Source organism: Mustela nigripes, chromosome 6, assembly GCF_022355385.1.
Source record: "Mustela nigripes isolate SB6536 chromosome 6, MUSNIG.SB6536, whole genome shotgun sequence".
Lineage (NCBI taxonomy): Eukaryota > Metazoa > Chordata > Mammalia > Carnivora > Mustelidae > Mustela > Mustela nigripes.
Window position 1 is genome coordinate 92,391,746 of NC_081562.1, and position 14,218 is coordinate 92,405,963.

General features: G+C 53.7%; 2 protein-coding genes across 2 annotated transcripts; one reads left to right on the top strand and one right to left on the bottom strand.

Annotated features, from left to right (window-relative positions):
• The first annotated feature begins 996 nt into the window (after window positions 1-996).
• GPR182 (G protein-coupled receptor 182) lies at window positions 997-5,470 on the top strand. Its single transcript, XM_059403481.1, has 2 exons — window positions 997-1,128; window positions 1,657-5,470. The coding sequence occupies exon 2, from the start codon at window positions 1,673-1,675 to the stop codon at window positions 2,816-2,818; it is 1,146 nt and encodes a 381-aa protein (XP_059259464.1). The 5' UTR covers window positions 997-1,128; window positions 1,657-1,672; the 3' UTR covers window positions 2,819-5,470.
• A 319-nt stretch (window positions 5,471-5,789) lies between these two features.
• On the bottom strand, window positions 5,790-13,493 carry ZBTB39 (zinc finger and BTB domain containing 39). The gene is made up of 2 exons (XM_059403479.1): window positions 13,381-13,493; window positions 5,790-11,884 (listed from the first exon to the last, which is right to left on the bottom strand). The coding sequence occupies exon 2, from the start codon at window positions 11,838-11,840 to the stop codon at window positions 9,705-9,707; it is 2,136 nt and encodes a 711-aa protein (XP_059259462.1). The 5' UTR covers window positions 11,841-11,884; window positions 13,381-13,493; the 3' UTR covers window positions 5,790-9,704.
• Window positions 13,494-14,218: the final 725 nt, after the last annotated feature.

Here is a 14,218-nt window from a genome sequence, read left to right on the forward strand (position 1 = left end):
TATGGGAACTTCGCTCTGATTAAATACGCACACCTAGACCCCTCAGGCCAGCACACCCTTGGCCCTACAGGCCACAGAGCCTGGGCCTGGCTCCAGGGGGCTCTGCCCTCTGCACTGGGTGGGTGGGTGGGGGGCTAGGTGTGACAGGTGACCTCTCTGTGCTTAACAAACAGAGGATAAGGAAGCCCACCCTTCATCCCCAGAGGGGGTACCACAGGGTATCTCAGAGATCAAATGCTTAACAGCAGTGAAAATGCTCAGAGAAGCCGGAAGCTCTGCTGGCACCAGACAACACAAACCCACGGGCTCTGAGCCTTCGCCCATGGCTCAGAAGGAGAGAAGCGTGGTGTCTACCTGCCTCTCCTGACCCATCCTTGGCCACACTTCGTGAGACTTGTGAAGCAGCAGGGGAAGGATGCTGCTCTCCCCGCCCCCCTACCCAGGAAACTCCCTGAAGTTCAATGCAGCCCCCTTTCCACCCCCCATCCCCTGTTCAGTCTTCCCTCTCTCTCCAGATTCTCCCCCTCAGAGCCCAAATGCAGGGTGGGTGCAAGGCAGTGGGGAAAGGCAGCATGACTGAAAGTCTGGCTGATTTTCGGATTTATTTTCACCTGCCCACCCCCATCCAGTTTTGCTTTAGTAGGAATCAACAGACAGGGGAGAGCGGGATTCCAAACCCACTCAGAGTGGAAAACACAAACGTAGGTAAAGCATTTACCACAGGCCTGGCCCTGTGCTAAACACTTCACCTTGTGGGCTCACTGAATTCCCACAACACCCCTATTAGTAGACAGTATTGTCCCATTTTGCAGAGGAGACAACTGAGGCTTAAAGAGGTAAATTCACACAGCTGGTGAGTTAGGAGTCGGGATCTTCGTGCTTGCAGCCTGACTCCTCCCTGCCACTGGCACACGGGTCATCTGCTGTGACTTCCCCTCTATCTGCATTGGGGGAAGGCAGGAAAAACCCTGACCCTCTCCCATGGAGCCTCAGCCAGTGATACTGCTTCCCGGATGAGAAGGACGGCCCTGAAGCCCACAGCGAAGCCAGCCCCACGGCCACCGGCCCTCCAGTCTCCTCACGGCTCTGCAACAGCCCAGACCAGAAGCGCTCCCGACAGAAACGCAGGTGGGTATCTCCCTCTTAGGAAAGAAGGGAATCAGGGCTTGAAGACAAACTGACTTTTGTGCATGACCCACAGATGTCCCCGGGGATAAATGAGAGGGGTGCGTGTGTGTGTGTGTGTGTGTGTGTGTCCCACATCCATAGCCCGAAGGTGAGACAGAGTAGACTTCCTAAGGAAGGCCCAGATGAAAGGGCTAAAAGGTGAGATTCCAGGAGAGAAGTAGAGGTCGGAGCCAGCCTGTGGCCCGAGCTACGGTGGGGCCCCCCAGGCTGGGAAGGAATCTGGCTGGGCACAAATAGCTTTTGTCTCTCGAGCCATCGAGTCCTAACAAAACATCTTGGCTCGCAGGTCAAGTCCGGCAAGTGAGCTGCGTACTAGTTCTCCACAGTCTGAATGTTAAAACTCTCTCTTGCCTCTTCAGACCCAGAATCCTTTCCCAAAGCCTCCTGGTCCCTGTGGCCCGCTAACTTGAGACCTAAGGCTGCTTTTGAGGTCTCTGTTCTCTTCCAACCCTCTCTTCTCCCCACCAGGCGTGCACCAGTCCTAATGTCGGTCAAGGACAACATGGCACCTGCCCCCACAGAAGGCTTCACCACGGCACCTGCTAGTGACTTCGGAGAGATCCACAACTGGAATGAGCTGCTCTCCTTCTTCAACCACACCTTGCCCGAGTGCCACATGGAGCTCCGAGAGGACACCAAGCAGGTGATCCTCTTTGTCCTCTACCTGGCCATCTTTGTGGTGGGCCTGGTGGAGAACCTCCTGGTGATATGGGTCAGCTGGCGCTGCTTGGGCCGGGCGGGGCTGCTGAACCTCTACGTCCTCAACATGGCCATCGCAGACCTGGGCATCGTCCTGTCTCTGCCCGTGTGGATGCTGGAGGTCATGCTGGACTACACCTGGCTCTGGGGCAGCTTCTCCTGCCGCTTCACGCACTACTTCTACTTTGCCAACATGTACAGCAGCATCTTCTTCCTGGTGTGCCTCAGCATCGACCGCTACGTCACCCTCACCAGCACGTCACACTACTGGCAGCGGCACCAGCACCGAATGCGGCGGGCCGTGTGTGCAGGAGTTTGGGTCCTCTCGGCCATCATCCCACTGCCCGAGGTGGTGCACATCCAGCTGGTAGAGAGCTCTGAGCCCATGTGCCTCTTCATGGCGCCCTTTGAAACCTACAGCACGTGGGCCCTGGCAGTGGCCATGTGTACCACCATCCTGGGCTTCCTACTGCCCTTCCCGCTCATGGTGGTCTTCAACGTGCTGACGGCCTGCCGGCTTCGGCGGGCGGGATGGCCTGAGGGCCGGCGCCACTGCCTCCTGGTGTGTGCCTACGTGGTCATCTTCGCCATCTGCTGGCTGCCCTACCACGTGACCCTGCTCCTGCTCACACTTCACGGGACCCACATTGTCCTCCACTGCTACCTGGTCCACCTGCTGTACTTCTTCTACGACGTCATTGACTGCTTCGCCATGCTCCACTGTGTGGTCAACCCTATCCTTTACAACTTCCTCAGCCCGAGATTCCGGGACCAGCTGCTGAGTGCCGTGGTCCATTACCTTCCCAAGGCCCGGGCCAGGGCAGACAGACAGGCTTCCTTGTCCTCCTCCTCCTCCACTCAGCATTCCATCATCATCACCAAGGAGGGCGCCCAGCCTGCTGCGGCAGTCCCCCAGGACCACCAAGCCTGAACCGGTAGGCGCCAAGGACCTCACCCCTCTCCGTCCCTCAGTGTAGATCCTACTCTCCATCAGTGAAGAAGAAAGCTGCGGGTGTAGGTGAGAGATTTGGGGGGAGGGGAGGAAGAGCCAAAATGCTCACGGTCGATCTTGAGTATGTCTTATAAAAGTGAGATGGGGAGGAGGTGGGGCAGGGAGGGGCAGAGAATAGGTCTTTGGTGGTGTCCTGTTCGTTTCAATCCTCGGGACTCAAGAAGAGACTTGGGAAAAATGGTGAAATAAGTAACACAGAAAGCGGTGACTCTGGCTCTTTCCAAAATCTGTACTTCCAGCTGGGATAGGCTAAAGAGAGGCTCAGCAGAAACTCGACACACTCATTTCAACAATCACCCTGGCCGGAAAGAGTGTGCTCCGTGGGGACCTCACACAACTTTCCTTCTGTGCTTTTGTGCTTGCTGATTCCCCCCCACCACCACCACACTGTGCAGGCTGTGAGGACAAGCGGTCAGAGGCCAAGGAACCAGGAGGCCTCAGCAGTTTCCTAGCATCCTCGGTGATATGATGGATGGAGGGGGTGAAGCAGAGGTCTGGTGCCCCACCCCCACCTCCAGGAAGTGGCTCCATTTCCTTGCTGATACTCTCCCCTTCATCCATCCTGCTTCCCTCCCCACGAAGCAGAGGAACCATCCCAGAATCAATGTTCCTCGGAGCCCACCTGCTCCCACCTTCAGATGTAGGACATTTCCAGACTTCTAGGAAGAGATTCTATCAGAAATCCACCCCCATCCCTCCCTTTCTCTCTAGATCATGGGAAAATATCAAGGGACATCCATTCTGACAGCAGACCTCGGGAGAGTCAGCGGCAGATGCTTCCGGAGGCTCTGTCCCTCAGCCCTTGTCCCCTGAGCAGGGGATGGGAAAGTAGAAATTTTCCGATTCTGTCACAAGGCACAGCTCTGGTATTCTAAGTCAGTCCTCACCCTTAAACTTCATTCTCCCTGGCCAGGTCTTCCATTAATTTTCCTGCCCAACAACTTACTTCTATTCATGCTTGTCCTATAAATAGGAAAAGAAGCCTTCATGTTGGCAAGTAGGTCTTCTGGAAAAGACTCATTTATCAGTTTGGGAATCTAGGACCATGTCCATGAAGGAAAAGTCTAAGAATCAGTCCCAAGCCCTCTAGTTCCAAGTGCTTGGTGTCCTAACTCCACCGGAGCAGAATAAAGGGCTTGTGAATATAATCACTGACGGCCTCTGCTCTGCTCAAGAGCTCAGTATTGCTGGGATGTTTCACTTGGAATAACCATTCACTGACCTGGAGCACCGTCCCGCTTTTAGAAATCTGAGAACTGCATTTATCTGATGCACTAAACATGTGCTCCGATAGTGTATGTACCCGTCTGTCAGGGGCACAGAGGGAAATGCAGCTGCAGTCCCGCTCACCGGACCCAAATCCAAAAGGGTCTTAAGCGACAGAGAGCTGCTCCGTGGCACAGAGCTGAAGGCTTTTTCAGCCAGGACAGTCCGGATTGTGACTTGGGGTTGCAGGAAGGCATTAACCTAACAATACACAAAATGAATTAAAAAAGACTTACCTCCTTTGTGCCCATATAAAAACGAAGCCCAGGGGCACTGGGTGACTCAGTGGGTTAAGCCTTTGCCTTTAGCTCAGGTCATGATCTCAGGGTCCTGGGATGGAGCCCCACATTGGGCTCTCAGCTTGGTGGGGAGCCTGCTTCCTCCTCTCTCTCTGCCTGCCTCTCTGCCTACTTGTGATCTCTCTCTATCAAATAAATAAATAAAAATCTTTAAAAAAATAAATAAAAAATAAAATAATAAGTAAATAAAAATAAAAACCAAGCCCAAATCTGATGCCCTTATCAGTGCCTCTGCTGACTTGAAGTTCCAGAAGTTTCCTAAAGGGAACCCAATGTCACATCTGTCACCTCCTGGGTTACCTGGGACACCAGCCCCCCAGGGGCTCAATCTTCTCAAGGATTTCTTTGGCAACGCGTTGTCACCTGGGGTGGCAGGAATACTTCCTTAGGGGCTTCCTCCAGAGCCCAGGGTGTGCTGACAGCAACAAGGCTGCTCTGAGCCCTGACCGGCGCCACAACTGACCCAGTTGTGGAGACCAGATGGACCATGTCACGCCCCAACTTCTGATGTCTAGTTCCTTCCTTGTGGAGGTACGTTTGTTAACGACCCCATGAGACCGGGCCAAACTTCCACCTCCACTGAGTCTGCTTCTGTCCGCCTGGACATGCCACATCAGTGAATCAGATGGCACTGGCAGGACAATCCGAGGCTGAACCTCTAGCCCAACATGAGCAGAGTTCACTACTCTCTAGGCCAACAGATCCCCTGGGGGAGGTTTCCCCTGGAAAGGCTAGGCTACTGACTTAGTTTGCCACTAAAAACAGGTCAACAGGTTAACCCCGGGGAATTCCAGCTACAGGAAAGGAAACCTGTGGGGGTGCCTGGGTGGCTCAGTTGGTTAAGCATCTGTCTTCAGCTCAGTTCATAATCTCAGGGTCCTGGGATTGAGCCCTGTGTTGGGCTCCCTGCTCAGCAGGGAGCTTGCTTCTCTCTCTCCCTCTGCCTCCCTCTCAGCTTGTGCTTTTTCTCTCAAATAAATGAAATCTTAAAAAAAAAAAAAAAAAAGGAAAAGAAACTGTGCTACCCGAAAGAATCCAGGCATCAGGCGTGTCTGGGTGACTCAGTTGGTTAAGCTTCTGCCTTTGGCTCAGGTCATGATCTCAGGGTCCTGGGACTGAGCCCCAAGTTGGGCTCTCGGCTCAGTGGGGAGTCTGCTTCTCCCTCTCCCTCTGCCCTTCCCCTCTGCTCATGCCCTAATAAAGAAAATCCTTTAAAAAGAATCCTGGCATCTGCTGAGCACAATGCTACCACTACCAGGTGTTGGGCCCCAAACTTCTGAACTCAAGGGACAGAGTAACCCCAGTCAAGAGGAAAAGAATTCCTGTTTCAAGTTTCCTTTTTTTATTCTAAATAAAAACCACACTTTGTGCCGAACAATGGAATATAAAAGAATCAGATGTACAACGATTTTAGACATCTACTATTTGGGAAAAGAAGTTTACAAAATATACAAAACTTTACAGCAATAGATAGTAAACACTTAAATATTAGGAGGTCAGTACTTATTAATTTAATGGAAGGAAGTTAGGCGTCAACAACTCTTCTCGGTTTCATAAGAGACTTTCACTAGCAGAGGTGGGAGGGAAGGGTGGACTGGACAGGGGACGGGTGTTAAAGAAACAGCAAAATCAAAACAGTTTCATTTTCATTCTGATGTTAAGTTTGCTCATGAGTGATGACAGTGAAATGAATGCTGTGTGCCCCCGGCTTCCTGACCCACTCAGGGCAGGACTGAAGAAAAAGGATGTGAGGGGACATTCGGACGGGCAGACTTCTCCACAGCCCACTCCCACACCAACAAAATCAGTGTCCACCTAGAAAAGGATTTAAATTCACTTCCAAAGTTGAGTAGTCTCAGGAACAGGGCACAGTAAGAGGCCAGAAGACAAAGAAAATTCATCAGTAGCAAAACCTGACTGGGGAGAAGGTATTTAGGCCCAAAGGTTTGTCCTGGAGACAAAGGGGTGCTGATGGATCAGAAGGGAATAAAGTAAAAAAAAAAAAAAAACTTTTACCCATTTCCTGGTTCTTAGGGCTCACCCGGGCCCTTAAAATGTAGGACCAAATACTAAAATGTAGCAGAGCTTCCCAGCAGGCACTACGGCATCAGCAAGCCAGCATTGGCTCACAGGAGAGGTGGGAGATGGACCCCTTCCTGCGGCCAAAAGCAGCCTCTGCTGTTTATTCTGATGTGCTATCCAAGTATTATGTTCTTCCCTTAAGAAACAGGTCAGGAATAGCCTCGTGCCTGATTTAATGCTCTACAGTCGCCATCTTGAAAATCTTCATTTTTAAACAAAGGACTCTGCAAATTATGTAGCTGGTCCTGAGTACGGAACAACAGAGAAGGGGGAGGAGAAAAGACATTCAGGGGTCAGAGAGAACCTCAGAACATTACAGCAGACTGCTAAACTGGGCTCCAAGGCAGAGGGGCAACAAAACAGAAGGCTGGAAAAAAAGTTTTAAAAACTCAAAATAAAATGAGTACCTTCGACCAGGGATCCCAGAGTTCCCTCTGCCACAACATAGAGTTTCAAGTAAAACAGTTCGGAAAAGGGAGAGCTGGAGGTGGAGGCAGCAAACATGACTCTAAACAGGGGGAGGGGTCAGGTGTGAATATGGGACAAGCAGAGGAATGGGGTTTGGTCAGTGAGCCTCACGAGCTACTGACCCCTGCTACAAGTCTGACCACAACCAACCAGCCCCACCAACCACCCCACCCCCCAATCAAGTGCTTGGCCTCAGGATGATCAGGGGATGCAGCTTTTTGTTTAGTGTTTCAGGGGCAAGGTTCAAGGATTTGCTTTTTGGTTTACTGGAGAAAAGGGAAAACTTCACAGTTTCAGGTTAAGTATACAGACTACCCAGCATCCACGATGCCCTCCGTTAAGGAAAAGGGTTTCTCCAGCACACTGATCCATGCTTGGCCAGCTGGCTGGGTTCCAGTAAGTACCACCTCTCTCAAATCTGACCATTCAAAAATTGGTCTTCATTGACAGTCTAGGAGGGATCACTCAGCCTTCAAAAAAGCTTAGCAGATACTTGATGGCGGTCTTCCGCACATTTGCCTTCTTAAATTTCCAACAGTCAGTGCGGGGGGCGGGGGGGGGGGGAGAAAGGGAAAAGCCAGTCAGGGACAGAAAGTCGCAGCACTGCATACTTGACAAGAATGACCTGAGGGGATGAATAACAAGTTCGATGGTGAAAAGCGGCCACTGGTACAAATCCCTTCATGTAAAAGTCACCCCACCAGAGAGCCAGGCACCCCAACTGGGAGGCTTTACCAATTTAGGGCTAGAGAGAGAGGCAGCAAGTCCGACAGGGACGGAACTTTGGCTTGCTTGTGTGTCTTAATATAGCTTTCCAAGTTTAGGAAGGATGAGAAAATGTGCAAAAAGTTCCTTCATTTAACTTGTTCCCCTCAATCCGGTTCCCTATCTACTCAAGCGCATTCAGGAAAGGCCGAGGAATTTAATAAGCCCCAACTTTCTATAACTCACATCCATTACCTAAAGGGTTCCCTGGGCTTATTCTGAAGAGACTATCTGGACAGAAGGAAAAGGAGTCGCTTGTTTAAAGGCTAGACACCTCCTCCCTGAGTCCAAGCCCCCGTTTCCAAACCTCTGGCCAGGACTATCCCCTGGACTATGGCTACTCGCTGGGGAGAAACTCATTTTCCTTAAGTCACTTATCCAAAAGAGATGCTGGGTACTATGTATATAAAAGCAAAAATAAATAAATATCAATGTTCGAAAAGGCTCTGTGAGTTAATTAAAACCACTTGCTTGTGAAACAGCCCGGGTGCTGCTGAGTCCCCACAAGGGCAATGTCAGGGCCTAGGCCAGGGACTCCCAGAGCTCGCCTGAGCAGGCTGAGGTAGTATGAGTTACTGAGGTGCTACCTTGTGAATATGCGGGATCCGAAGGCCCTCTCCCTCAAGCCTTCTTTGGGCAAGAACCCCTCAAAAGCCACAAAGAATGGAGCAACCAGCCCCAAAGACTGGGCAGACTCCATCCCAGCCAGCTGGGGCAGGCCTACACCAGCTGCCGTCCAATAACGCCCCCTGGTGGCGATGCAATGATAGATCAGGATAAATTCCAGCAGGTCAAAGGTGAGCTGCCAAAGCTCCTGGGCAGTTAGCACAAAGTAAACAACAGGTTACCCGACTGGGACAGACAGACCGCACATCCTGCTACACACTCGGGTCCCTTCGATCCTGAAGGGCTCACAGTCCATCACTCCGCCACCCCGTGGGGTCTTCTCATCTACACCACAGGTCAAACACACTTCTAGGTGGGAGACTGGATATAAATTAAGGCAAGGTTGCTGCTGTCAGAGACATCCCCACCTCTCCACCAGAAAACTCAAGGTCGACGGAGGTAGCCTGATGACAGATGACTGTATCAAAGGGCTCCCTGTTCTCTTTGCCCCACAGGGAAGGCCTAACCAACCACCTGGGCTACAACTCCATAAAATCGTATTTCTTTGGAATCGAGGAGAAAAGAGAAGCCTCCCTTCCTGTCCATCCAGGCTGCCACTTCCAGCGGCCCTGGAGGACACCTCTTCTGACCAGCAAGGATTCATCCCAAAGCTTTCTGACCTAAACAGAAAGCTCTGCCTCCAGTTTGGATCTAGCTGCCAAAAGATTTTCCTGTCCCCCCAGCAGATCAGAGCGTGGAAACGAGCAGGCACCGCCGTCCCATCCGCCTTTTCCCTGCTGAGGGCCGGGCCTGGCACCTGAAGTGAGCTGCCCTGCAGACTAGTCTTTTCTGAAAGACCACATTCCCCAAATCTCTCTCACAGCTGGGCATTCCAGTTGGAAATCTGGCAATAATACCCACAGTGAAAACCTCTCTCCACCTCCTCTATTCAGTGAGGCTGTTGGTTGGATTCTTAGCAGCATAAATACCTATCAGTAAACTAAAACTTGAGAGGCGCGAAGAGAGGATCTAGTCAGGGGATCTAGTTGACATCAACTGCCTGACCAGATCCCAAGCCCGGCCTCCGAAGACTCAAAAACAAAGCCCACCATGGGCAAGAACAGGTAAGGAGGTAAACATGATAGGGCCATTGCTTCTCAAAAACAGTAACAGCTCGTGTGCTCTTTCTTCTTTCAACACAATACAGAACAGAATTTCCTAGCAAGGCCAAACTGAAACTGCAGAGGGCCCAACAGCAATTAGAAAATCAACGTCCTGGCTGCTGCCTAGAAGCTGCCCTTAGCTCCGCGGGTACCCAGTCAGCTGTCCGGGTTCTTCTCTGCCTCTTTGGAATGGATAATGTACATGAAGGTCTGCTCAATGGTGAAGTCGGGTGGGAGGCTGCCTTTGTGCACACCCACGTGCTTGCTCATGAGGTTGAGCGTGGAGCTGTAGTGGCCACAGACCGTGCAACGGTACATGAGGGCCCCCGAGTGCGTCTTCAGGTGGCACTTGATGGTTGAGCGGCCTCGGAAGAACTTGTGGCACACCTTACACTGGTACGGCTTCTCGCCTGTGTGGATGCGCCGGTGGTAGTTGAACTCACTCGTGTGGGCAAACCTTTTGCCGCAGACCTTGCAGCTGTACTTGCTGTTCCCGGGCTGGCCCTGCAGAGCCAGTTCCTCGCTCAGGAACTCCTCTGCTGGCAGCTTCCGCTTCTGGAGAGCGGGGTGCTGCAGCCCCGCGGTGGGCCGGGTATCAAGGCCACTGGCGCATTTGTGCTGGCTCACGTGGTAGCGGTAGGCGGCCTCCGACTTGAAGCTCTGGCCACACAGGTGGCAGCGGAAGAGGGCATCCTCCAGGCTTTGGTGCACGGCCATGTGCTTCTCTAGAAGGTGCCAGTCCACAAAACTGTTTGCACAGACGGAGCAGGAGAAGACGGAAATGCCCAGGTGGGACAGCGTGTGCCACATGAGGCTGCAGAGGTTGAGGTGGCGCTGGTCACAGACACTGCAGGCCTGGCCCTTCAGGTGCAGATGGTCAAGGATGTGTCCTCGGACTGCATGGAAATCTCTGGCCAGTGCCTTCCCACAGGCAGCACACTTCAACTCTGCAGTGGCTGCCCCAGAAAAGAGAGCCAGCTTCCCAGAGAGGGGGTCGTTGGGGTGGACAATGATGTTGTTCTCAAATATCCCATCCCGTCGGTGGAGGGTAAGCTGCCACTGGGTAAAGAACTTAGTTTCACACATGTCGCAGGAGAAGAGGAAAATGCCGATATGGGACAGAACGTGGGTCACCCTGGAGTTTCGGTCCTGGAAGTGGGTTTCGCAGACCTTGCAGTTGCCTGTCAGCAGGTCCACATGGTCCCGAGCATGCTGTCGGATGAGCTGAATGTTGGGCTCTAAAACTTTTTTGCACACCTGGCAGGGCATGGCCTTATTCTCCCGGTTGTCACTCTCGCCAAAAGTCAGCTCATCCTCGCTGTCGTCACTCAACTCAATCACCTCCTCGGCTGTGCCTATCTCCTCGGTGGGGTCTTCAAACTGCAAGTCATCATCCCCCAGCTCGTCCAGCTGGAGCTCATCCATCTGCCCGAAGCCCGGATCTTTGGAGTGGTCGCTATTGCTCAGACACGAGTTGGTCCCAGGGGTAATGTCAATTGCACGGTCAGTGGGGAAGAAGCTGTTTTTGCTGAAGTCTCCATTGCTCTGAACCTTATACGGCTGGCAGGAAGTCGCGCTGGTCTGGATGCCCATGCTGACGGCGCCTAGGACTGGCTGAGTCACCAGATTAGGGACGGGGGTGAAAGGAGCAGGGCCGTCGTGGTCTTCTGTCTTTGGCGGCATGGGCTGCTGCGACAGAGGCAAGCTATGGTTAGTGTCACTGGTGACATTTCTCTCTTCCTCTTTACAGCTTCCTCCAGCATCACTAGGTAACACATAGTTCCTATCAGGACCAAAGTGCTCCCCGCCCCCCCGGAAGTCTCCAAGCGGATAGGCAGGTTCTGCCGAGCTACAACTCTGGGTACCGGAGTGGCTCTCCCCGCTGCTGGTCAGGGGCTTGGCCACGGCAGTGCTCTCCAAGTCAGGAAAGGTGGAGTGACAGGCCCGGAGGAGATCCTCCATGCCCAGGCGCTCGGCCACCTCATAGATGACCCCAACATTGATCAGGTCTGTGAAGAGCTCCGACGTGTAGACAAAGCTCAGAATCTTCTCGAAGTTGGCAGGGGTGATGAAGTCCACCACGTAGGTCCTGGCAGCATCCAGCCCTGTATTCAGGAAGAGGTTCTGGAAGTAGCCTGCCGCACAGGCCAGCACGGCCTTGTGGGCTGGGAAGGAGCGGCTCCCCACCACAATGGTGACATCGCACATGGTCTCCGAGAGCCGGCACTTGTTGAGTTCCTTCAGCAGGTTGTTGGGGTGGTTGGTGCTTTGCAGTTTGATCCTCATGCCCATCTTAGCAGCTCCTAGGACGTTGCCTCTGTATCAGCACGGTTCACCTGTGGACAGTAAAAGGAAGAGATGGATGGCCAAACACATCCCTGCACGCAAGGAGCTCTGCCGAAGAAAATACCACCAGTCTGAGTGTTTGTGAGCCCTGGGCGGGGAGGAGCCAAGGGTCACGGTGCTGCTCCATGCTGCCGGGGGCAAGGACAAGTGATGGGACAATGACCTTTCTCCCTGCATGTTCCCAAACACAGAACGGTCACAACAAAACCCGAAAGTATTGAAAAAAATCTGATAGCGCCATCTGTGAGAGTCAGTAAGAGAGGGGGTAGGCCTGGTGGGACAGAAGCTAATACCTTAGGGTCAAGTCAGAGGCAACCTCTTGGACACAATCCCTCACTTCATTATTAGATGGAGGGCTCAAATGGATCTCCTAACTTCTTCCCCAATACACGCTTTCCTATCTCGTTCAGTGCTTTCACTTCTCTTACAACACCAAACACCAAACGCCGTAAAAGTACTTGAACATAATTACCAAAGTTCCATTAGCTGCTGAGGGCAAGAGAAGATTGCTCTTTTATTTTCTTATCAATGCTCTGTCCTTCCAGTCCCTAAATAGACCTCTTACTCATTCATGAGTTCTGATCTCTCCCTCCCTAGACCACCTACCTGCCTAGTCTCTTGTCTTACCATAACCAGAGCCATCCAGATATTGTTGTCTCCTCCTCTGCATGCTTAAGATTAAGCTAAAACACTCAAGACCCAAAGAAATAAAGCAAAATAGAATACACTGTAGCATTTACTATTACTTATATATGCCTTTTTTTTTTCAACCACCCTTTTTGGGATCTATGCATATGCTGATCAGAACGAAAAGACTTGATGCCCTAAGAGGGCATCTAATTATACTGGCAAGACTCCTAAAAGCTTGCTGGATCCCACTCCCCCCACCCCCTTCAAGTCCTGAATGCGTGAGGAAGCCAAGCTAGCTGCATTCTCCTTCAATTTCAGCACTCGCCCCGCGCAACACAGCCCCTTTCTCCACCTCACCACCTCTACAAACTCCCAACTTTTTCTGGGATCCAAGAAGCTTCTGCGCTTTGTTGGGATACAGGGAAGCATCTCCCGGGCCCTGGCGGCCACACATCAGGTCGGGGCACTGGCAAGCCTGAGTGGAGGGTGGGAAGGGGGGCACACTGGGAACTTCCGAGAAGGCACCCCAACAATCCCGTGGTGCCGCAGTCTCCCCTCTGGAGGGTCAAACCCAGCAAGAACGGGGTTGGATCGGGCCAGGGTGCTCCATCCGGGGGCTACGGAGCACCTCGGTCGCGCCCCAAGCGGCAGGGGATCCCCCCGGGGCGGCTTCGGGGGCGCCGGGCCGGACGGGAACGAAAGGATGGGCGGCGGGACCGGCCGGGGTCGGCGCGCGGCCGGGTATGATGGGTCCGGCGACGGGAGCGGGCAGGAGGGAGCCCCGCGAGAGCGAGAGAAAGGCCGGGACGGGGGTCTGGCCTCCACCCGGGTCAGCCCTCGGCCCGGCCGCGCTTACCCGGCTCCGCGGGGCCCGAGCACCATCGCCACCGCCGCCTCACACAAAGGCCCCGGCCCGCCGTGCCCGGCCCGACAAGGAGGCGGCGCCGCCGGCCGCGGCCAGACTCTCCATCCGCCGCGCCACTCGCCGCGCCGGCCCGGGCCGCCCCCGCCGCCCGGCCCGCAGCGCCCCCCGCCGTCCCGGAGGAGGCAGCGCCCCCCGCCGCTTGGCCGCAGCGCCCCCAGCCGCCCGGGAGGAGGCAGCGCCCCCCAACGGCGGGGCCGGGAGCCGGATGGGCTGGGCCAGAGCCCAGGGGAGACTCCGCTCTCCTCCAGCGCCCCTGGGGACCCCTGCCCAGGCCCCACCTCCCACTGTTATACCCCAGTTTTCGCGTCGGAGAGACCACCAAGGAGCCACCACTGAGCTTAGTTAAGGCAGGGGTATTTATGAGTTCCTGTTACTAAAGCAGGGTGGGGGTCTCTGGAACCAAAGCAGGGTGGGGGTTCTTGTTACTAAAGCAGGGTGGGGGGTCCTTAGAACGAAAGTAAAGTAGGGGAAAGTTCAGCCCTTGGGCACAGGGGTCTGAGATGGCTGCCGGAACTAGGATGGCTGTACTTATGCTAAGGCATGCTAAGACTAAACCTGAGGTCGGATGGCCTTAATTTTTCTCGGCCTCCATACCACTCCCACGCGGCCCGGGGACTGCCCGCCCCCAGCCACAGCGGCCACAGCGCAGCAGCTGCAGGGACGTTCCCAACCCCCACAGACCCGGTTTTTCTGAATTGCCCTCATCAACCGGGTGGAGGGCCATCCCCTCCTCACCCTGGAGCATGGCATCCCTACTCTAAACTGTCAT